The sequence below is a fragment of the Archocentrus centrarchus genome, chromosome 5, assembly GCF_007364275.1.
Source record: "Archocentrus centrarchus isolate MPI-CPG fArcCen1 chromosome 5, fArcCen1, whole genome shotgun sequence".
NCBI lineage: Eukaryota > Metazoa > Chordata > Actinopteri > Cichliformes > Cichlidae > Archocentrus > Archocentrus centrarchus.
This window is the reverse complement of record NC_044350.1, coordinates 20,279,405-20,304,739: the sequence shown is the minus strand read 5'-3', so window position 1 is coordinate 20,304,739 and position 25,335 is coordinate 20,279,405. Positions and strand designations below refer to the sequence as shown.

General features: G+C 39.3%; 1 protein-coding gene and 1 long non-coding RNA gene across 2 annotated transcripts; one reads left to right on the top strand and one right to left on the bottom strand.

The window, feature by feature from the left end:
* Positions 1–4,747: 4,747 nt before the first annotated feature.
* On the bottom strand, positions 4,748–8,593 carry LOC115780581 (uncharacterized). Its single transcript, XR_004019981.1, has 2 exons — positions 8,313–8,593; positions 4,748–4,921 (listed from the first exon to the last, which is right to left on the bottom strand). It is a non-coding gene; the product is annotated as an uncharacterized LOC115780581 (long non-coding RNA).
* Positions 8,594–10,144: 1,551 nt separating this feature from the next.
* Positions 10,145–12,668, top strand: LOC115780580 (green-sensitive opsin-like). The gene is made up of 5 exons (XM_030729847.1): positions 10,145–10,736; positions 10,814–10,982; positions 11,086–11,251; positions 11,451–11,690; positions 11,782–12,668. The coding sequence occupies exons 1-5, from the start codon at positions 10,352–10,354 to the stop codon at positions 11,878–11,880; spliced, it is 1,059 nt and encodes a 352-aa protein (XP_030585707.1). The 5' UTR covers positions 10,145–10,351; the 3' UTR covers positions 11,881–12,668.
* The last annotated feature ends 12,667 nt before the right edge of the window (positions 12,669–25,335 follow it).

The following is a 25,335-nucleotide window of genomic DNA, read 5'->3' as shown; positions in this document are numbered from 1 at the left end:
CATTTTATTACAGAAGAAGTCTTTCTGAAAGTGCTGTAACTAATTTTGAGGATATAATTCCTCTATTATGCTATTCAATGCCATGTGCCAACAGTGCAAACTGTGCTCTCAGTGAGGTAGATTATCTCGTCAGTAGTTTCACATCCACACTGTGTACAACTTTGGATACTGTGGCTCCTCTGAGGAATGGTTTATTTGGAGATTCAGTTTGCATTTCAGTCAGGATTCAGAATTCATCACAGTACAGTAAAAGCATTAGTGAAGATTACAAATGAGCTTTTTATGGCCTCTGACAGTGACCTGTGCTTGTCCTGTTAAACCTCAGTGCAGCTTTTGATACTGTTGACCATAATATTTTATGACAGAGATTAAAGCATTCCATAGGTATTAAAGGTACCGTGCTGCAGTGGTTTGAATCATATTTATCCAATAGACTAGAATTTGTTCATGTAAATGGGGAGTCTTTACACACTAAAGTTAATTAGGGAGTTCAACAGGGTTCTGTGCTAGGACCAGTTTTATTTACACCAGGGGTGGGAGAGGTACAGCCCCTGGGCCACACCTGGCCAGTTGGTCTTTTTAATCTGGCCCACTGAAGATTGGTACAGAATTGCCCAAATCAAATCATATCATAATTATGACTGTTGTCGAGGATTCTGAGAATTGCTACAACAAAACTAACACCAGACTGGCAAAAACAACACTGTTCCCACTAAAAATAAATGTAAGTATTAACACTGTAATGCCTTTTTTTGGTTTGATGTTTGATATGTATGCATCTGGTGCTGGCCCAGCCCATCTGTCAAATTTCAAAAAGTCAATATGGCCCCAGAGCCAAAATATTTGCCCACCCCTGATTTACACTATACATGCTTCCCTTATTAGAAAGCATTGCATACATTTTCATTGTTATGCAGATGATACTGAGCTTTATCTATCCATGAAGCCAGATGACGCACACTGCAGGAATGTCTTAAAGACATAAAGGCCTGGATGACCTCTAATTTCCTGCTTCTAAATTGAGATAACACTGAAGTTATTGTACTTGGCCCCACAAATCTTAGACATGGTGTTAGACATGGTGTCTAGCCAGATAGTTACTTTAGATGGCTCCCTGTTAAATCCAGAAAAGAATTTAAAATTCTTCTTCTCAAACGAGGTCTTGAATAATCAGGCCCCATCTTATCTTAAAGACCTCATAGTGCCATTTCACACCAATAGAGCACTTCGCTCTCTGACTGCTGGCTTACTTGTGGTTCCTAGAATACTTAAGAGTAGAATGGGAGGCAGAGCCTTCAGCTTTCAGGCTCTTCTGTGGAGATAGCTCCCAATCTGGATCTGAGAGACAAATACCCTATCTATTTTTAATATTAGACTTAAAACTTGCCTTTTTGATAAAGCTTATAGTTAGGGCTGGATCAGGTGACCATGAACCATCCCTTAGTTATGCTGCAATCGGTCTAGGCTGCTGGGGGGTCCCATGATGTACTGAGTGATTTGAGCACAAGTCAGTCCAGACTGTGGTATCACTGGAGCTTTTCCTTCTTTTATCATAAGGTTATGGTCCCAAAGTTTCACTCTTCTATTCTGATTGAAGTGCAGTTTTTCAGCTTGAATTCAAAGGCTTTTGCAAAAAATTTTGCATGATCTCTTTAGGGATTACAGACATTTTTACATCCCATTTTCATTGTTATTTCATGACAAATAAATCAGGTAAAATGTGTAAGTTGATTTCATAGCTTTTTCACTCTATTTTTAAATATGAGGCCCAGAAAGATGCCAATGCAAGTAAGGGAGGCCATCATCAGGCTTAAATAAATATGCAAATAAATAAATCTGTCAGAGAGATAAGCAAAACTTCTGGAGTGGCCAAATCAACAATCTGCTAAAGTGCATGATGGCAGAAATTATTTAAATGGTATGTAATTATTTACATACACAGCTTCACAACATGTAACCAAGTCAGGAGTAGTCTTGATGAGGTAGGCATGTCATTGTCAAAGTCTACAATCAAGAGACACCTTTATGGAAATACAGAGGGTTCACATCAAGGTGGAAACCACTGGTTACACTCAAGAACAGGAACTCCAATTTTGACTTTGCCAGAAAACATCTAAAGAAACTTGAAGGTGGATGTAGTAAAGGCCTGGCAGGACATCTTAAGGGAAAAAACAGTGTTTGGTGATGTCCTTGAGTTTTAGACTTGAATGCAAAGGACTTTCATCGAAGAATTAAAATATTCAACAAATTGTGGACCTAACTGTGCCAGTAAACATAAGGCAGCTTATTATCGAGTGCTGTTTTTCAAATAAGGCATTTCCTTAGGTTTTATTTAGTGTTTTAATCATTTTCTTTTAGCTTTGTTGTCAACTCAGACACCAGAGAGAGACAGAATATGCAAGAAAAAAAGGTGAGGCCAGGTAGTGTAAGGGAAAAAGAGTGAACATGTTTCATTATGAGTTGTAAAGTTAACTTAGTCATTCAGATTAGATCTGGGTTGAAACCAGTTTGTATTGGCCATTCCTAGTACCTGGTCAATGTAATGTTATTTAACTGAGCCCACCCTTCCATCAGTAACTGCAAGAAGTTTTTTCTTTACATAGCACAGGTGTTACCAGGATGACATCTTTGAGTGGACATTTGGATTTCTTTTTGGCAGGTAACAATAAAAATGTTGACCTACTTAAATCAGGTATGTAAATAGTAGCATAGTTTAGATTGGGCCAAGGGGCAAAAGTATTTCAATTATAGCCTCCAATTTTTATAGTAGAGTTAGAGGCCATTACCCCATATTGTTAAAAACAATTAAACTCTTTAAAACTTAGATTTTCTGATTCATATAACAAGAGAAGAAAACCTGTAAGTAACGTTTGCTTTAGGCTGGAGTCTACTCCAGCTGTGAGAGGGCAAAAGACCAGGACAGGTCTCTGATCTGTCACAAGACTAATAATGTCTACACTGTAAACCCAGGTTTTGATTCGACTTAAAAATATTGAGTTCATATTACTTAAAATGACCTAGAATGTGAACATTACTTGTTAATGCTGAGTAGACTGTTCATAGTTCATACCGGTTTTAACAGACTGGCTTAATATGCAGTAGCATGGTGGCGTAGTGTTTAGCACTGCTGTCTCACAGCTAGAATAACATCAAGAAGGTCTGGGTTCATTTCCACCTTGGCCCCAGCCTTTTGCTGTGTGGAGTTTGAAAGACTAGATATTTGGTATTTTTGCTTTTTGTTCACACTCTGGTTCTCTACTTGTACAGTTTTTTTTTTTTTTTTTTTTATTGTTCCATGGACAAATGTTATTTGTAAATGTTAATGTACCAGTGTTCAGCAGGGCTGAGTTTTATCATGTTTGTTTATTTACCAAATTTAAAGAGACACAGTTCAACATTGTAAGAAATATTTTTGTTACTGAGCAGCACGGTGGTGTGGTGGTTAGTACTGCTGCTTCACAGCTAGAATAGCTGTGGGTTTGATTCCACCTGGGCCTCTTGCTGTGTGGAGTTTGCATGTTCTCCCCGTGTCTGTGTGGGTTTCCTCCCACAATCTGAAGACGTGCAGTTGCTAGGATTAGGTTAATCGCTCACAGGTGTGAATGGTTGTCTCCCTCTCTCTGTGTTAGCCCTGCAACAGGCTGGTAACCTGTATGGGGTGTACCCTACATCTTACTTCCTTGTCAGCTGGCATAGGCTCCAGCCCCCACCCCCACCCCCCCGACCATGAAAAGGATAGGGGAATTGATTAAAAGACATTTTAATTTTTCACGAACTATAAAAGATAAGTTTGGTCAATTAGAAAATACAGTTTAGTTCAGTTGGTAATGGAGTAGTGCTTACTTAACAAGCTGAGTTAAATAAATGGGTGGTGATTGTTTAAACTAAGTATCTTCAGTTACTGAAACTCTGTTATTAGTACATTCAACTTAGATCTGCCATTCCATTCCAAAAGGGCCTCAAGTGCATTGAACATAGTCCACTGCACTTATTCAACTGTTTCATTACTTAAAAAATTTAACGCAACGAGTTACCTTGGTTTTTTAAAGTAGATTCAACTTATCCGGGTTTACAGTGTAGGTTAAACACCATCTTTAGCTCTAAGATAATGTTTAAATTGCAAATTAAACACTTTAACTGCCAATTGATGCACAATTTTTAATTGTTTTGTTGAAAACAACTAGCTGCAAACAGGCTGTGCAATGCACTTAGCCACGTCTGCATGGTATATGTCAGCAAGTGTTTGGCCTTAATGTAAAGGAGGAGCACTGACTAAGTAAAGTCACATCTTCAAAACAGTTAGTAGGACAGCAGTGATTTTTTTTTTCACAACCAGCTGTGGTTTTTCTCCAGTTTTCCTCAGGTGGACAAGGCCACCCAGAGACATCTCTGCCACATAGCCATCAGAAGGGGTTAGAGGCAACGAGAGGTCAAAGTGATATGGCAGGTAAGCATTTCAACTGTGAGCTTTGGTATTGTCTAAGAGTATTCCTGCTTCAAATATTTATAAAACAATATTAATAGGGTTGATAAATCTACTTTCTTGTGGTTATTGTTATTCATCTGATGATTTGACAGTAGGATTGCACTGAGAGTTTCATCACTCATGAGTATGTGAATGTGGAGCTCAGGATTGGATTGATGTCAGCCTATAAAGAGCAACATCAAAAAGAGATCATACAAAGATATTCATTAACTGCACAGCCAATTAGTGTATTGTCATCAAAATCACTTCACACATAAGGGGATTTTTTTAAACACCATTTAATAACTAAAAACTCTGTGCAGCTGTCATCCGCTCTTTTCCCCTTCCGAGACAAGGAGCAGGTCATCTCAAACCAGCCAAATTTCAGTGCTCTTCTTCTCACGTGAACCTTCACTGAGTCGCTTTGCAAGGCTACAGGCATTCATGGCTCTGAATCTGTGAAATAATCAGACGCCATTCGTTAAATATAATCTTAGTAATATAAAAATGCTATGATATGAATGCATGTGGAAGCGTTAAAAAAAACAGAAGCACTCTAGAACAAATAGTCCCTTGAAAACCCTTTAGGTCATTTATGCATTTTATTTACATTCATCTAAAATGCCTTATTCATTTATATAATTGTTGATTTTTACCTTATCCAACCTTGCCTAACCACGCTGTAGTGGAGGGGTTTGAGTGCCTGCATGATCCCAGAAGACATGCTGTCAAGGGTACTTTTTCCCTGGTTGTGTCTCCTAAAGGCAAATTGTTCCTGGCTTAGAGGCCTTTCTAAATGTAATACAGAAGATTTCTATATGATGAAAACCAAGGAAGTAAGATACTTCAGCCAACAAAGAGACATCAAGGCCCATTCTTGCCTGGCCAAATAGCTCCTTTCTGAGCCTGCCACATGTAGTATGGACTGGGAAACACCTGAAGGCCTTCTAGTCCCTGGTTTCCAATACTGGATGGAATGATCTTTAGAGGAGGGATCCTGATCTTGTGCCAGAGGTTGCATAACAACAGTTAAGATAGGCTACAGTTGGATTCACCTTAATGCAGAGCACATTTTTTTACCCACATCTTTGGGTTGGGAGAATGGGCTCTGATTATTGTTTGCTGTTTGAGTATCTGAGCAAACATTCAGATAACTAAGGACAGAGAACCAGTACTTTGCCCATACTGTGTGCAGTGGGAATAGAGGAATTCTGACCTCTTTAGAAGGAATTTGCCAAGTTTCCCAGAATTCATATATACAGGAGAATAAGATAGAGGACTGTCCAATCACTAGGGCTTAGGTCACTGAGGTAGTTAAAGTAAATCTTGGTGGTGGTCTACCATTCAAGAAAGGGGACAGGAGAGTGTGTTCATCTCCTCAGGTGCTTCTCAGCTTTTTCTTAGCCTTCCCGGAAAGACCCATTCCAGAGTCCTGGAGTTCTCTGTGCATTTGATGAACATCACATTCAGGTCTTTTTTGTTCTGGTTGTGGAAAAGTACTTTACCACTGCAAGAGGCCAGCTGTTGTGCTGTTCCACTGCCTGGAGCTTGGTTTGCATTGTAATTATAATCACACTCTCATTCCTGGTTGGAATTAGACTCTGCTAGGGCTGCTTTCAGCCCTCACTGCTTCTGTTCATATCTAGGGGTAGTGAGTGCATATTTGCTTTTCAAAGATGAGCGGTCCTGTTCACATTATCAAGTGTTAAGCTTCAGCTTGCATATTAATGTGCCATCCTGGAGGAATTGTATTATTTATGCAACCTTACAGGTATTTCTACCAGTAGTGACACTGACCCTAGCCAAATGCAAAACTAGTGAAAAACAGTCAGAAAAGATGAGGAGGGAAAAATGTCAGTAGCCTCCACCTGTAAAACCATTCCTGTTTGTGGAGGTTGTCTCATTGTTGCCCATCTACTGCACGCGTTGTTAATTTTATTAACACCAAAGCAGCTGAAACTGATTAAAAACCCCCTCTGCTACTTAACTGACCAGCTCAATATCCCAGAAGTTTAACTGACTTGTTGCTATACTCTGATTATAAAGTATTCCTTTATTTAATTATCTATTTATTTTGAGCAGTGTAGTTATTAACAAAGTTATTAACAAAGGCAGTGATGAGCAGTCAGACTTGCAGCTGCTGTTTCTGCCTGTTCATGGTTCTACAGTAGAATCACTGTGCCAATCACGTTGAAGTCTCTTTGGGCTGGTTTTCAACTTTAATTATTGTTGTTGGCTTTGTGGTCATACATTAAGACTAAAAGAAAGATCTTACACTTGTCATCATTAGGATAGGGCATGCAAAGAGGCATGCTTGAAATAGCAGCATGTATGCACTTCATGATTACCAGCTATATTGTTAGCTGATAATCATGAGACAATGCACTTCAGGTCATTTTATGGAGTAAGGAGACAGTAATGTAACAAGTAGTGTAACAAATTACTTTCTACAGTGTGTAATTAAGTGATGTATTGCATTACTGTTAAGAAAAGTAACGAGTAATGTGTAACACATTACTTCTTTTGAGTAACAACCCCAACACTGCTATTATTTGATGTACCGAGACAAATACAGGTACTTTGTCCTCTGTAAACTGACCACAGAATGGCTTTTCTAGTCAGAGACCAAACCTCTACAAATCTCAACAGAGACGATGCAAAATGACCTTGAGACAGATGTGCATTTATTGACTAAGTATATTAAGAGCACTTCTGAGGTGAAAAACAGGAGAAGAAAGGAAGACTTTGAGGAGGCTTAAGAATTTCCTAAGCAGAGGAGAGAGCGGCAGGAGATACAGGCTATTGGGTTATTTCTTCCCATTATATTGCAGTTTATTGCTTAAATTATCAGCGCTGTAAATAAACCAAAGCAAATAAAAATATATCAGCATATAAATACATTTATGTCACTGCACAAGTAGACCTGTTTTAAACATATTGTAGAATAAAGCATGGATTATTATTACAATAAATGGCATTCATATTACTCCATGTCTTTTCTTTCCATGCCACATTTTTGTAATGTGTCATACCTAATAAACCACACCTCCTCACTGAGATAAAACTTTAAGTCCCTTCCCCACTCAGAGTTGCTCTAAGGATTTTTCCCTATTACTTGCCAGAACTTGATTAAGTAGACTAAGGGTAGGTGCTCTGTTCGAATATTCCTACATTGCTTGTGAATGTGGCCCCTGATATGCAGTTATTGGAAATGCTTGTTTGAGGTTATCGATGCCAAAGGAGGTTCAGATAGTTGCAAAAATGAATATTTCAGCGGTATATTCTGTTATTACACACAAGATTTTTATTTTGTTAGCTTAACTGTATTGTTTTTGTCTACAGTGAAGATCAAACTGCTTTCTTACAGTTATGTCTTAATGTTGCCTTAAATTTAGTTCTAAGCTTGACCAAAGTTGTTCTAGATAGATGTTTCCTGTAAATTCCCTAGAAAATGCTTTTCACTTACACTGACACATTTAAATGATTTTAACCTTTAACGTGGGTCTGGACAATATAATCTTTTTGTGAGTCTACAGGCTGCAGTGAGCCATATCTTTGAACAGCCAGCACTAATAACAGTCTTAAACAGAGGGAGGAAACAAATAGCAATGTTTTTTCCAAAACCTGATTAGACAGTTCTCTTCATATGTACACATGATCAGCAAAGAGGCATGCTTGTCATAGCAGCATGTATGCAACTGCATTACATTTTTGCAGCAGAGATATGATATTTATGTGACTGTTTTTACATGCTCAGTTTTTAAGCTAAAATTTGAGAATAACCTGCCAAGCATCTAAGTTACAATGCCATAATTTTTTACATTTTTTGTTTTCAGTTGCAGTTTACCTTTGCGAGGCCATAAAACCTTGGAAAGCGTCCATCTCCAGTCTGAGCACAGCTGAGTTGACCAGGATGTAGTTGAGAAAGTCCAGTTCAGCTTGGACAAACATGTAGAATTCTACCATGATCTACCAAATAGAGCTGATAGTGGCGTTTCAAAGACCTCACACTCCCTAACTGGCTGGAAATGAAGCTGCAGATGTGTGTTACTTGACTCTATTAGGACCTCTTGGAATTTCCAAACACTTAATGTAATTACAGTTTCTTATTTTACAAATGGTGATAACCTCGACTTAGTGAAATTAGATTTCAAGTTGAGTGAGGTGAAGAGAAATTTGTTAATGATCTTAACAGTAAGTCATGTTTTAAGTCTTTCCCTTAATTTGTTATCTGAGCTCAGGAAATGACGCTGCCACCTGAGACACCATCAGGTTAAAAGGTATTAGTTACAGTCTGGTTTGTACTGTACTGCATTTAACCACTTATCACAGTCAAACCCAGATATAGACTGAAAATAAATTATACAGACTCAAAAGAGAAATGGGAATGTATAGCGTATTTAGTAATGCTAACATATGTATATAACTTACAGATGTGTTTTATGTATCAAAATTGAATACTATTCAATTGAATTTACTTAAATATAAATAAATTAATCTCAGTCAATGTCAATTTTATTTCTTGAGCACGTTTAAAAACAACATTGTTGACCAAAGTGCTTCACAAGATCAACTACAAAGTAACAAAAAAATTTCCATTGATGAATAAAATAGAATAAGACATAAACATAAAAAACAAGGAATAAAATAAATATGATGCAATAAAAGAAGTGACACAGAAGGCTCAGTGTCAGAAGGGAGTCAGAATTACCCAGTTCAACCTCTATAATATAAATAAATAGGGGGACAAGTTCCATTTTAAGCATCCAAAGGGCACTTAATATAAAGAAGTCAAGCAAAAGTCATAGTAATATGAATATTTACGTTAATTAGCCAGACCCAACATTAAACTAACCATAAATTATATTGCAAATTTAAAATAAACAACATTAATTATCATAGCGCATCACATTTCACTTGAAATAAACAGAGCATGGCAAACTGCTTGACCTGAACTGTTCAACAGTGAAATAAAAAGGTTTCTGCATCATCAGCCAAATCATCACTTCTATCTTTCAAATAAACAGAAGGCTAATTGAAATTGGATGTTCACGGCCACTGATGGTGTTGTAGTAGCTTAGAGAAGATAGCAAATTGGCTCAGTCTTTACCGAACATTTTCTTTCCGACTTGTGACATTAAGCTTTTGCCACATCACAGTCAGGCTGCAACAGGTGAGACACAGAGGTTAATCCAATCAGGATAATGACACCCAGTTCCTCCATATGGAGACGGACGCTGAGGGTCAAGCGTGCTTAATTGTTGGTCTTGTCTGAAATATTAAACACAAAAATATTTAATGTAGTGTAGTTAAGCAATCTAGGAAAGACAGTAGCCATAATGAACTGGAATAGAAATAAATCTGATTAATAAATTGCTGGTTGGGGACTTGTTTCAACACATTCATAGGTCATGTGAAAGGACACAGATGCCTCTATTTGAAGCACACCATCTCTGAGCATCATCTGCTGTATCATTTTATCTAGCTGTCCATATTTAAAACTGAAAAATCAGTACACATATTAATGTTAATTTATACACAGATATTTCAGGTATGATTTGTGTGTTTGCTCTTGATTAATGTCTCTTCAAGCTTTAAAAGCAGTTGGGAACTTAATTCCCTTTCTTGAGTCCGGATTAAGAGAATTCCTCTGGGCTTGGAAAGTGGAGCAAATTAGTTTGGACCCCATCCTGTCTATCCGTTGTTAAGATTAATTAGTGACCTTTTAGCTCTGCACTACCTCACAATCCTGTAATCCCATTTTGCCTATATGACATGAGGGTTAGTTGAGAGGTATAAAAACCACAGTGTGCAACACTGAACCTTGTCACCAACTACACCAGTAGACTCCTTACGCAGACTCAACAGAAGAGCTGACAAGCAAAGATGGTTTGGGATGGAGGAATTGAGCCCAATGGCACTGAGGGCAAGAACTTCTACATACCCATGTCCAACAGGACTGGGATTGTTAGAAGCCCTTTTGAGTACACTCAGTATTATATGGTAGACCCGATAATTTACAAAGTTCTAGCTTTCTACATGTTCTTCCTGATCTGCACCGGAACTCCCATCAACGGTCTGACATTGTTCGTAACTGCTCAGAACAAGAAGCTCCGGCAACCTCTCAACTACATCCTGGTCAACCTGGCTGTGGCTGGACTCATCATGTGCTGCTTTGGATTCACCATCACCATCACGTCAGCTCTTAATGGCTACTTCATTCTTGGACCCACCTTCTGCGCTATTGAGGGATTCATGGCCACACTTGGAGGTAAGAAAGAAGAAGCAAGATCCTTTTCAGGATCGGGTATACAATATAAATCAATAACTTACCTTTTCTGTCTACAGGTGAGGTTGCTCTCTGGTCACTTGTTGTTCTGGCTGTTGAGAGATACATTGTTGTCTGCAAACCCATGGGAAGCTTCAAGTTCACTGGATCTCATGCTGGTGCTGGAGTACTCTTCACATGGATCATGGCAATGGCTTGTGCTGCACCTCCACTTTTTGGCTGGTCCAGGTACTCACTGTAGTTTAAGAGCACTTTTAAAAACAGCAAAACCCCCCACCAAAACAGTCTTTAAATATTATGGATGATTTAAAAATTGTTAAATCTTACACAGGTACATTCCAGAGGGAATGCAGTGCTCCTGTGGTCCTGACTACTACACACTGGCTCCAGGCTTCAACAATGAGTCTTATGTCATCTACATGTTTGTTGTCCACTTCTTTGTTCCTGTCTTCATCATTTTCTTCACTTATGGGAGCCTTGTGATGACAGTCAAAGCTGTAAGTGAAGTTTGAAGTTCTTAGAATATTTACATTATTTACACTATATATATCAGTCTAAAATAACAACACTACTACTACTTTAGAATTTATTGGACTTTACTATCACTGATTACAGTTTTAACTACAAAACTACACAGGATTCATATATGAACCTTGCTGATTTTTTTTTTTTTTTTACATTTACAAAACTTCACAGGCAGCAGCACAGCAGCAGGACTCAGCTTCTACCCAGAAAGCTGAGAAGGAAGTGACACGTATGTGTATATTGATGGTCTTGGGCTTCCTGGTAGCTTGGACACCATATGCCAGCTTTGCTGGTTGGATTTTCCTGAACAAGGGAGCCTCCTTCAGTGCCCTGACTGCAGCCCTCCCTGCTTTCTTTGCAAAGAGCTCTGCCTTGTACAATCCTATTATCTACGTGCTCATGAACAAACAGGTTGGTTCTATATATGTTCTCTTTGCTTTCTTCTCACTTTTTCAATCTTGAACTGTGTTTCCTGAGTTTCTGTTTTTACTCTGCCTTTCAGTTCCGTAACTGTATGCTATCCACTATTGGAATGGGCGGCATGGTGGAGGATGAGACCTCAGTTTCAGCAAGCAAGACAGAGGTGTCCTCTGTGTCTTAACCGTGATGGCATCTTCAGATTTATGGACATTACAGATTGTTTCCAGATTTCAAAAGATCCAATTAGAGAAAATTTTTGCCAAATGGATTTAACAAAGGGACTCTGGATCAAAAGCACTAAGGAATTCTAAGTTATCTTATCTGTGAACTACCAGAAGAGGAAAGGCATTTTCTGTTGAGGTTATCTTGTGCAGCAAGTGTGTCTGTGTTCCTGCGAATGTGAATGAGTGAATATGAGTGACCTCATAATCTAAAAACACCTCAACTTGTAAACCTGCTGAAATGTGACACTTTTACCTGATGAATGTCCAGTCACATGTTGATTGTTTTCATGTGGGAGAGCATATATTTTACTGGTTTACCAGTGGTGTTATTTTTATGCATTATATGAAAAAGAAAAAAAAAAAAGAACTGAGTAGAGAATAAATGCATGCATGAAAAAGAAACATACTGGTGTGGTTGTTTAACTCTGAACCTTTACATGCTGGTTTGATTATCTGCTGCCTAAAACCAAAGAAGAACTCTGCATATTTAAGGAATATTTGAAATTAAATTACAAGCCCTAATGTGTTTCATGAGCAGATAAGAGAAGATAAGATAACAGCTGATGCATATTATGACTAGCTGCATCCAAAACTGCAATATTCAATATTTCAGGTTGAATCAATTTGTGTTTTTATGTAGCCCAAAATAGTTTGAACTCGAGCATTTTCACAATCTGTGCGATATTTAATATACTTAACCCCTTAACTCTCAAGAAAATGATTGTTTAAGTAAATATATATGCCATCACACTATAATCACACTTATAGTAATCTTTTGTAAATTTTCTGTTACAAAGTAAGAACAGAATGTGTTGTAAAAACACAGTCATGTAAGATTAGTAGCAATTGTTTTACAGTCAGTGTTTAGTTGTTGAAATCTTGGTCAGTACACACTTGAAACATGTGAAAAGCTTCAAGGTAGAAGCCAACTTGCAACTTGGATTATGTCTGTCTGGTCTAGGTCATTTTGCATGTGTGCATGTCATTCTATCATTCTGTTTCTTAACACAATAACTCAAAATATTTTGAATGAATTCTGATAAAACTTTGTAGGGGTGTAGAATGGGGTCATGTTCATGTTCAATCCATTGAAATTTGGCTTACATCCACCAAGGTCTTCAAGGTCATTAATGATTAATGATTGAATGTTTGAAAATAAACAAAAAGCCTTATAACTTTGAAACTATGATTCTTACAAGTGTAGTGTGCATTTTCAGCATATAGAAAGTACTGCATAAAGATGTAAAATATGTCACATTTGACCTCTGTTTTTAAAATTATGTTTTAAAACCAAAATGTCCTTTTTTTTGCCTTTATGTACCTACAACACCATATGAAAGAATCATTTTATTCTAATTGCACAAAAATAGCATATCATTTATATCCACAAGTTGAGTTATACATCCATGGCAGCCACCTACCAATGTAAGCAGCACCTACCACCCGTATTTTCTGCAGTTTGCCAACAGCATGTCATGGCCGGGGAGGAAAATGGGCGAGGAAGGACAAACACGTAGGACTCCAGAGATGGGTATAACTTAAAGGTATTTATTGGGACCGGACAAAAAGAAATACAAAACCTTTTGGGGGGAAGACGAAGGGAGCACAGGAAACACTGGAACACGGGGACACGTAGGTACACAACATCAATGACGCGACAAAGAACACATGGAAACTGAGGGCTTAAATAAACAATGGGTAATCAGGGGAAGAGGAAACAGCAGGGCACAGCAGGTGAGGCAAATGAAACTAATAACACAGAGGAAGCCAACTAAACGCAAAGCACAGGGAAAATCACACTGGCAAAATAAAACAGAAAGTGATAAACCAAGGAACATGCAGACGAGTCACAACACGGGGAACAAGACAAACATACTGGGAGGAGAAGCTCAGGAAATAAACTAAACACAAAACGCTGGGCAAACGGCCCAGGACGTGACACAGCATGAGCAGACCAAACAATACTGTAGCATGGGCATGTCCTCCCACAGTCCAAAGAAATTAAATTACTGAGGTTAGGTTAATTGGTCACTCTAAATTGCCCATAGGTGTGAATGTGAGTGTGAATGGTTGTCTGTCTCCCTGTTGTAGCCCTGAGACAGGCAGGGGTCCTGTACAGGGCATACCCTGCCTCTCACCCTATGTCAGCTCAGCTGGGATAGGATGTCTCTATGTCTCTTGTCTTCCTCACCACAGTCTTTGCACTGAAAGTTAGTTAAAAGTGAAGTTAGGACTTCCCAAGATGGCGCCGAGGTGAACAGACGCACTGAACGAGCGCTCCCAACACGGCTGATTAGCTCCCCTACGCCAAAGCTGTATTGACATTTTTGAATTCATAAATTTATGATGAGAAGGGGTAAGACACTAAAAGGTAACTGTAAATCAAACCAGATACAAGAAACAGGCGAGAGAGACTCTAAAGGGAAAGCCGACGAAGACGTAAACGACCAACACATGGCTATGGCAGGCCTCCAAGCTAGCATTGAAGCCATCCACAAAGAGATTGTAGCCATTCGCACAGACGTGAAAGAAGAACTAAGCTGCTTTCGTGACAACCTCTCCGGCGACATGAAGAGAGATCTAACCATTTTCAAAGAGGAGGTTAACGAAAAGCTAAACGCAATTGCGACCGACATGAAGGAGACCAGAGACAAAGCGGTGGAGTCGTTAAAACGAGTGGCAGAAATGGAGGAATGGACTGCGGTGGCGAAAGAGGTGCTGTCCCAAACCACAAGCAATCAAGATAAAATTCAAACCAAGCTGACTGAGTTAGAAGCACGCTCACGAAGAAATAACATCCGTATGTAGCCCGGATGGAAAAATGGGGGTTAAATAAGCTTAATTCCTTTGGTCATAAAAGCAAAGTTAACAGGAGTGTAATGTACTTTGCATATAATGTGTATTGTGTAATTGAAGAGGAATAATGTTATGTAAATATAATGTTTTCTTACAAAGTTGCTGAATGTAACAGAGCTAACACTCTTAGTTCGTATTTTCTGAGTGGTCAGTGAAGGTGGTCTGTGCAGGTCTACCTGTTGTATTTGGCTGGGTGTGATGAGAGAGAAAGGAGAGGAGAAGAGAGAAAACCGGAGAACAGACGCAGCAGTGTTGGCTCGGAGCGCGCTAGCACACGATAAACTAACAGAAGAGAACTGACTAGTAAATACTATCCAGTGACTGTTAGTAGGAGGCGTTGGGAAACCACCTGCCCGACAGCTGTGCAGCCGCAGACGACGGTGATTCAGAGCGAGGCATCAGCATCGGCGGCTAGCAGCTAACGGCTAGCAGGAGCTCGTCGCGGTGACGAGCGCCATCTTCTTTGCCCTGTCGGTGGCGAGTGTTGAGCGGAAACAGACTGCAGACGAGAACTGGTTGACTGTCGTCCGGAGGGGACGAGAGGGTGAGCTGGTTCGCAACGCGGAACTGTAAGTCAGACGTTTCTGGTGCAGCTTTCAGTGAGTGAAGAGGAGTTTCGCCACTGTGCTGCAGCACACAACAATCAGGCCTGCAACGTTTGTGTGAATGCGAGCGTGTGTGTGGGGCCCATGTATGAGTACTGTTAAGTGACTGGGTATATTTGAATGACGGAGTAGTCAGAATTAACCCTTATAAGCCTAATCCATTCGGACTGATCGGGAAAAGCTAAGGTTGAGTTCACTATTTTTACTGGTATTATAAGAATACAAGTGTTTTAGTGTTTCATTTGTGTCTTACATTTTGCATTTAAAAGTGTGGTTTTCTATCTTGCGTTCACGTTCAGTAAATGTTCAGTTTTGGAGTTAAAGAGTCATCTGAGTCAGTGTTATTTTAAATAGTGTGTGATTTAAGTTTCTTAATAGTCATCACATCATTGTCCACAAGTGAACCTTCGTGGTATCCACTTTGCATCGGACCCACACCCCACCTAGTTTGGTCAATCCTGGGGTTCCCGGTCAGAACACAATATAAAGCGGTGGGGTGCTACACGTATATACGGGATTCCTGAAGACACAGAGGGTGAGAATTTATTGGAGTTTATTGAAAGTTTTATCAAGGCTGAGCTGTCACTTCAGGATAACGATCTGGCTATACAACGTTGCCACCGTGCTTTGGGCCCCAAACCACCGCAGAATGCCAACCCCCGCTCCGTCGTGATTTATTTTTTGGCATACAGAACTAAGGATTTAGTGCTTCGCTCTGCATGGAAGAAAGGAGAGATTCGCCTCAATCAGCAACGTGTATACTTTGACCATGACTACCCGGCAGAGACCCAAAAGAAGCGGAAAGCTTATGCCCCCATCAGAAAATTTCTGAAAGAAAAAGGTCTCCCCTTTCAAACCCCACCGCCGGCAAAGCTCCGTGTGTTTTTTGACAGTGGTTCGGTTACATATAACAGCGCAGATGAGGCCATAAAGGATCTAAAGAAGAGGGGTCTCACACTTGACTACAACAGTAATGACAATCCCCCCACGACACCACCGATGGAGAGACTGGGCAGATGTCCTGGGAGAGGGTGGAGGCCAAACGACCGAACCCAGATACGCACGGAGAAAGAGCACGGAAAAAACTCAGCGGATTTCGTCATGATGCCGGGGACACAGCCCCTCCGCCAAGATAAACTCATTCATGTAACTTCCTTGTGGTAAGATTTGCAATCATAGTGCCTTAATCCAGCGTATGGACTAAAAACGGAATATTTGCATAAAGAGACACTGTCAGATTTCACCTTAACCATCTCTCACCCTGTCTTTGCTAATGTTAACAAGATAGACGCCAGTTATCGTTACACACAGATTACAAGATTAGACCGTTGTTTTGGGTGCTTGTTTAAAGGCTCTGATTGTGCACTGAGCTTATACTCATTACCGAGCAATGCCAGTTTGCACTGGAGAGACCCCCCATTTTCCGGGGACTTTTCTCTCCAACCTAGACTCTCATATGAGTCATTTTGTCTTGGAAGTCGCTTTTTCACTATCTTTATTTGGACATTCACAAGTTACAAGTTCATTGGTTTTATTTTTTATCCATGTTCAAATGTTAAGGTCACCCTGGATGTGTAAGATAGAGGGAACTATTTCATTTAAAGATTTATGTTTCACCAACAATATAAAATAATAACTCTTAATGTGCATGGGTTACAAAACCCAATCAAAAGAGGAAAGCTCATAGCTAAGATGAAGAGAGAACAGCAACACATTATCTTCTGGCAAGAAACCCACCTAACAAAAGAAGACCATGAGAAATTTAAAAAAATGGGGTTTAAAAAGACATTTTACTCTTTTCATACAAATGGACATACGAGGGGTGTTGCAATACTAATTGCAAATAGGATAGACTTTAGGTTATCTAAACAGATCACGGACAAGGAAGGGCATTTTGTTTTGGTGAGGGGGACATTAGACTCAAAGGAAGTAACTCTACTCAATGTATACAGGCCACCAGGTCACGACAAAACACTAATTGACAGAATATTTGATCTCATAGTGGCAGAAACCTCAGGTGTTTTGATATGCGGAGGGGATTGGAACGTACAACTGCATCCCTCCCTGGACTCCTCAAACCCAATTAAAAAAATTAACTCTGAATCATTGTATATTAAAAAAATGATCCAAAAGATAGGCCTAATTGATGTATGGAGGGAATGCCACCCATCAACCAAGGAGTTCACCTTTTTTTCTCACCCCCACGCCGTCTACTCACGAATCGACTATTTCTTCTTCTTCCGAGCAGACAGACACAAAATCCTAGATTGTAATATTGGCACTAGGGATGTATCCGACCATTCTGGAGTATACCTGAAACTACATTTAGAAGTTCAACCTAAGACAACAATATGGAGACTTAACACAGCTCTGTTAAATGACAATAAATTTAAGGAATTCATTAACAAAGAACTCGCAGAATATGTAGAATTTAACGATAACACAGAAGTGTCTCCGAGTACCCTATGGGACGCTGCAAAAGCAGTACTGCGAGGAAAAAGCATAATGTGGGCATCAAGGAAGAAAAAGGAAAAATCCGAGCAATTCAATTACCTGACTAAACAACTAGACACATTAGAGCAGAAGCATATTGAGACCAAAGACCCTACCTTACTAGAGCAAATTGCAACCATAAAAGAGGAATTAAATAAGAAACTTGATGACAAAGTGGAACTTAAACTCAAATATATTAAACAAACCTACTACGAAAATGGACCGAGAGCAAAAAAAACATTGGCCTGGCGACTCAAAAAGCAACAATTAGACAGATCCATTTATAAAATTAAAAACCCGGTTACCAATCAGATGTGCTTCACACCGGATGAAATTAATAAGTCTTTTGAAATATATTATAAGAATTTATATAGTCAACCCGAACTAACCGAGCTTTCATTGGTAAAGCAATATCTAGATTCTTTGGACCTGCCCTCAATCGGCCTAGATCAAAATAAAGGGATAACTGCAGAAATAACACAAACGGATATTGATAAAGCCATCTCAAAACTGAAGGCAAACAAGACACCAGGCGGAGATGGACTACCAGCTGAATGGTATAAGACCTTTAGGAAGTCTATAACACCTTTGCTGTTAAAATCTTTTAACCACGTGCTTAAAGGGGGCGAGACCCCACCATCCTGGAAACAAGCAATAATTTCTATAATACCAAAACCGGGAAAAGATAAAACGGAGTGTAATTCATATCGGCCCATCTCTGTCTTGAACACCGATTATAAAATGTTCGCTTCAATAATTGTTAACAGACTGGAAAATATTATCCCTGATCTGATCGATACAGACCAGACAGGCTTCATCAAAATAGACGTACACAGGACAATGTGAGGCGGGCACTACACCTTATTGACATTGTGAATAAGAATAATATGAAATCCCTGGCAATTAGTTTCGATGCAGAAAAAGCCTTTGATTCTGTACGCTGGGAATACTTATATCTGGTCTTACTACGTTTTGGCTTCAGTAATACAATCATAAGTTGTCTGAAGTCAATATACAATCTGCCGGTGGCCCGGATTAAAATAAATGGCAGCCTTACAAATACAATCCCTCTGGAACGAGGCTGCCGGCAGGGATGCCCACTGAGCCCCATTCTCTTCGCACTTTTTATAGAACCACTTGCTCAAAAAATTAGGGAAGACCCAGAAATCAAGGGAATCCTATTTAAGGGAAGAGAATACAAAACATGTCTATATGCCGATGATATTCTGGTGACCTTATCTGACCCAGATTTTAGTTTACCCAACCTCATGTCCTGCCTCCACCAATTTGGACTCCACTCGGGCTATAAGCTGAATATAGAAAAAACCCAGACCCTCTCCTTTAACTACTCACCCCAAGAAGATATAAGTAAAATGCTCAAATTTAAATGGAAAACAAAGATCCTGAAATACCTAGGCAATAACATTACCAAAAATCTAAACAAAATATATAAAACAAATTATGGTACCATGACTAATAAAATTAAAAATGATCTGGACAGGTGGGCCCCTTTGACACTTGACATATATAACCGCATATAAATAATAAAGATGATTGTATTACCCCAACTATTATTTCTTTTTCAATCCTTATCAGTGGAAATCCCTACCAAGCAGTTTAATAAGTGGAACCGATCCATCTCTAGGTTTATATGGCAGAACAAGAAACCGAGGGTACGCTACAAAACTTTACAGTTACCAAAAGATAAAGGAGGAATGTCACTCCCATGTCTGGAAACTTACTACAAAGCAGCACAACTGCAGTATGCTGCTTATTGGTGTGAAGAGGGGTATGATGCAAAATGGAAAGAACTAGAAGTAAATCAAACAGACATCCCCCTTCAAGCCCTGCTGGGAGATAAGCACCTCAAGAATACATATTCAGAAAAGTTGTGTGTTTTTACAAAAGCCCCTCTCAACACCTGGTTTAGAGAATTCCGCAACCCCCTCACAGAGAGGAGAACATGGCTATTTAGATGGATTGAATATGGTAAGGACTTTAGACCCGCACAGCTTGATTCCAGATTCAAGGAATTGACCAGAAAAGGTATTACGTCATACTTTGTGATCTCTTCTGGAACCGACTTGGAAAGCTTCCAACGTTTACAAGAAAAATTTGACCTTGACAAGTGTGACTTTTTCAGATAGTTACAGCTCAGGCATCACTTTAATAAAAATGTTAAAATACTAGAAAGAAACGATCAGGATTTAGCTAATATTTTTACTGACACTTATAAGGGTAAATCCAATAAGAAGAGACTATCCAGAATATATGCATGCCTAGAAGCATACAATAAAACATCAACACTACACATTAAAAATAAGTGGGAGAAGGAGGCCAAAATAACATTGACAGACAATGAGTGGCTAAACATATGCCAAATTAATTCCACCACCACCAGCTCAGGGCTATGGAGGGAATATTCATGGAAAAATATCATTAGGTTTTTTATAACCCCCAAAATAACATACTCTCAGACTGGCAGAACTGATTCTGGGCATTGTTGGAGACAATGTAACAATGTGATGGCAGACCATTTTCATGTTTTCTGGGGATGCCCACTGATTCATTCCTACTGGTCAAAGATAGCCAAAGAGATAAGAATAATTCTTGGATTTGGAATTGACTTTAACTTTCAAACTATATATTTATGTAATTTACCAACTGAACTCAACTCTCCAGAGAAATACCTTCTGAAAATACTACTGATAGCAGGGAAAAAAGCAATAACAAGGAAATGGCTTAGTGGGAGCCCACCAACACTGAAAGAATGGTCTGCCACTGTAAAAGAAATATGTGATATGGAGATGCTCACCTACTCCCTGAGACTTCAAAGCAACAAGGCCGAAAAATACTGGTCAAAATGGTTAAAATATGCAAATGTAAAAATACTGTGAAGTAATTATTTATTTTTCGTTTTTTTTTTTTTTTCTCTCACCTCTCTCTCTCTCTCGCTCTATTTTCCCTCTGCTATACTTTGTGATAAAGGTGACTTGATATCAGATAATAAGACATTACTGAAATTTTCACACAGGGGTCTCCACGTTCTTAGCAGGTGCGTCCAACCTACAATCCCATTCATTCCCCTTGGGACCTCAATAAGTTTTACTGTAACCCGGTGCTATTTGGAACATTATTTGCCCTTTTTTTTTTTTCTTCTTTTTTTGTGATACACCACTGTCTCTCTCCCTCGGTGACCCATTTGTTCAGTGTTCTATATGTTATTCAATTCCTATGTTGTGTTCACCTTTGTAAGACTATAAAACTGTTTAAAAATAAAGTTTTAAAAAAAAAGAAAAAAAAAGTGAAGTTAGTTATAAATTAAACAACTTATGTATGTTTAAATACATAAGTTGTTTATGTCAAACAAAGAGAGTTACATTACAGTTGCTTTTCAATCAAATCTTTACTAATCTGTGTTGCACATGTTGATCATAGAATCTGATCTTAAACATTTTACTTCACAGCCCAGTAACAGGATTACAGCCAGAAGACTGTAAGAGCCGTGAGATGCATGTGCGTCATGATGGTCATTGGCTTTCTAGTAGCTTGGACACCATATGACACTTTCACTGTGCTGAATCTCCTTTCAGTGCATTGATTACTGCTATCATCACCTTTGGAAGTCAACACTGTGCAGTCCTGTTATCTGCATGTGTACCTGTTTTTTTTTTCTGATCTAATATTTCTTTTTAGTTCTAGTAACTGCTCACTGAGCACAGCTATGATGCTTGACAAGTTGAAGGCCTAATTTTCAGACACTAAGCCAGAAAACTCATCTGTGTTTTAAAAGTTATTTTCATATATTTGGACACTTTCTTTTCTATTGTCTGTTTGATTTAGAAGAATTATTGATGTAGACTGGTCAACTTGCTGAGTAAAGTAAAGGAATGGCCAAACATCCTGATTTATTTGAATGAGCTTGGAATGTGTTTGTGAATTTCAAATTAGCATCCAGTCAAGGTACTGATATACTCCTGATTTCTGTGGCACTTAGCACTATTAAATCTAGATTTCATCCTTTAAATATATATCATTTTAACACTGTAAAGTTTCTTTATTTTAGATTAGCTGGTTTTGTCTCCCTGTTCAGTCACATCCTGTCTTATTTTGATTGTCTCTTGTTTCATGTGCTTTGAGTTTAGTTGTATGTTTCTTTTTCTGTGATTAGTTTCAGCTGCTCTCCCACCTGTTGCCTGTTCCTCCTCCAGTGTGTGTATATATATATTATCTGATTCTTGCTCTGTTCTCTGTTGTGTTCTCCCTTGTGGCTTTGCCTCTTCTTTTGTGTTCATCAAGAAAAGTTATATTTTGGATTTTTTTTCCACAAGGAACTCCTGTTCATGTTGTTCAGAGCTGACATTTATTCTAACCTTATCGTTTAAGTCTCAGCCTGGCCAAACACATCTCACGACAGATTGTCACATCCTGTCAGTAGAGGGCAACATCTCCCACAAGTGGTATCTTAGGATCATGTAACTGAGGTTACCTGATCAAGACAGTGCTAACACAAAAGGGTGTGGTGAAGCTAGATCAGGTTAATCCACTTAACAAAGAAAAGTGCAGGGTTAAGCACACCAGGGCTGCAAACCTAATTAGCTTTTATTGGTAGAACACCAAGTGTACATGTTGAATTAAGTCTACTGGTTGTTTTAAAACAGATTAAACACCAAAGGGGTGCCAGGGTGGCTTGTCAGCTGAGCAGGCGACTGTGCACCACATGGTGGTGCAGACAGCCCAGGTTCACATCCCGACCTGTGGCCATTTGCTGAGTGTCTTTGCACTGTAACTTATCAAATAAGGCCAAAAAAACAAAAAAAGGGAACACGGTAAGAGCAAACAATGATCATAAAAATACAAATAAGATAGAAGGGTGGCCCTATCCAGGTATAGGTATTACAACTCAAACAGTCATTTAAAACAGCTAAAATAGAAAGAAACATAACTGATAATATGCAGCTTTCAGCCTGCCAAAAAATTATTGCAGTTTCTTCTTGTGACTGACATATAACTTCTGCCTCAGAACGACTTGTCACTATTTATCATTATCATTTAAAAAGCGATTGTCGGAGCTGCTGCACCAAACCATCTGTCAATCCCCAGCCCCTTTCTTCCCTCACTTGCGAACAAGATCCTGAGATACCTGAATTCCTCCACTTGGGGCAGCAATTCATCATTCTCAACCCAGAGTGGGCAATACGGGCTATCTTGGCTGCAAACTGTGGCCTCAGACACTCAGACACTGATATGGACTGGGTAATGCATTAGTAACAAAAGGATGCCACATCATTTAATGGAAATCAGGAACTCAAAATGGTCTTCATAAATTTACAATTACATATATATCTCCAAGTCACTGTGTGTTACTTTTTTGTCATTTTCCTCAGTAAAAAGGTATATTTTTGCTTTCTTCTTGCGTCTGGCCGAAGCAACAATTAAGTCCCTCATGACGACAATAATAGCACAGAGCAACACAAACATAAACAGTGGAGGGAGGAGAGAGATGCTCATTTTCTAGCTGGAAATACAGGCACTATTTTGAGTTTGTGTCAGCTAAAGATGACAATATCAAGGTTAGTTGTGCACTCTGTGCTGGCGACAAAGTGCTATCTAGCTTCAAAAACACTACGTAAGATTTGAAGAAACGGTTGGAGTCACAGCATGGCACAGTCAAACTTACAGAGCAAGTCCCAGCAGGTGGTGCAAAGCAGAGAGCTGCAGCTAATGCAGGCTCATTTTTATTGGCTCATTGGGATATATTAGGATTCTGTGTTATTGTACCTATTATAATCAATCTAGTGCTTTTTGGCCACTTAAAATATTTTTATAGAACTGTAATGTTATATTTGCTGTAATTTCTGCAGTCCTCTTAGTCAAATTTCTGTTTAAAAAGACATTTTTAATGTCAATGACAGTTTTTACCTTGATAAAAAACAAATATATAAAAGTCAGTTTGCTAAAAACTGTTTGCAGCTTCTACCTTGTGATAGAAGTGCTGTTTCTCACTCAAAATGACTTGATATCATTCGTGAGAGATATTTTTGACATATATTTCACAGATTACAGATCAACAAGTCCTTTACAGCCATTTAAATACAAGCAATCATTTTCTGGCAAATATCAGAAATCACTTTTTTGCACACTGAGAGCTGTGTAATGTAGCTAATAAACTAACTCGTAATCTAACTTGTTACTTCTAAAATCAGTAAAGTAACTAAGTTACTTTTTGAAGGAGTAATCAGTAATCAGATTACTTTTTCAAGATAAATATATTAAAAAATCGCAGCTCAAACTACAGGTGGTCTTTTTGCCCGACAAGCTCGGGTCCAGAGGCCTGGGAGCTTGAGGGTCCTGCGCAGTATCTTAGCTGTTCCCAGTATTGCGCTCTTCTGGACAGAGATCTCGGATGTCATTCCAGGGATCTGCTGGAGCCACTCCCCCAGTTTGGAGGTCACTGCCCCGAGTGTTCCGATTACCACGGGGACCACCATTACCTTCATCTTGCACATCCTTTCCAGCTCCTCTCTGAGCCCTTGGTATTTATTGAGCTTCTCGTGTTTCTTCTTCTTGATGTTGCTATCACTTGGTATTGCAACATCTATCACTACAGCCTTCTTCCTTTGTTTGTCCACCACTATGATGTTTGGTTGGTTAGCCATCACAAGTTTGTCTATCTGTATCTGGAAGTTCCACAGGATCTTAGCTCTGTTGTTCTCAACCACCCTTGGGGGCGTGTCCCATTTTGATCTCAGGATGTCCAGGTCATACTGGGCACAGATGTTCCTGTATACTATGCCACTCGGTCCAGGTATGCCCCACCTGCAAACATCTTGCACCCTGTTGTTATGTGCTGGATTGTCTCAGGGGCGTCTCTGCACAACCTTGTATGGTACACCCCAGCCTCTATTGATCTTGTGCTTAGAGCTTGTTCCTGTGCTGCCATGATTAGTGCCTCTGTACTGTCTGTCAGTCCAGCTTTCTCCAGCCATTGGTAGGATTTCTCTACGTCAGCCACTTCTTCTGCCAGTGGTACATGCCATGCAGACACCTGTCCTTCCATGATGGTTCCTGTTTTTCCTCCTCTTCTTCTTCTTCTTTCTTGGGTTTCTTCTGCCTGAGGTACTCACTAAGCACATGATCCTTTGTGGCCATCTTCCTAATGTATTCATGGATCTTTGTTGTTTCATCTAGGATAGTGGTTCTGACACTCACTAGTGCTCGGCCACCTTCCTTCCACTTAGCATATGAAGGAATTTAAATAATAAGAGTGTGTGTTGCTGCTTAAGCCTTTAGGTTTCTGCGTGTTCCTTTCATCGAACAGGAATGACAAACAACGGAATAAGGAGTCCAATTATTAAATTTAATAAAGCCATTTCAAACAGTTTACAGATTAATCTGGTTCAAAATTGTCGGAGCTGCCTGATGCAGTCAGTGCAGCTTCACACAAGTCTGACACTG

Excerpts from the sequence above, each read along its gene's own strand:
- LOC115780580 (XM_030729847.1), top strand. The coding sequence starts at position 10,352 with ATGGTTTGGGATGGAGGAATTGAGCCCAATGGCACTGAGGGCAAGAAC. Across the intron at positions 10,737-10,813 it reads ATTCATGGCCACACTTGGAG|GTGAGGTTGCTCTCTGGTCA; the intron begins GTAAGAAAGAAG and ends TTCTGTCTACAG. Across the intron at positions 11,691-11,781 it reads ACGTGCTCATGAACAAACAG|TTCCGTAACTGTATGCTATC; the intron begins GTTGGTTCTATA and ends TCTGCCTTTCAG.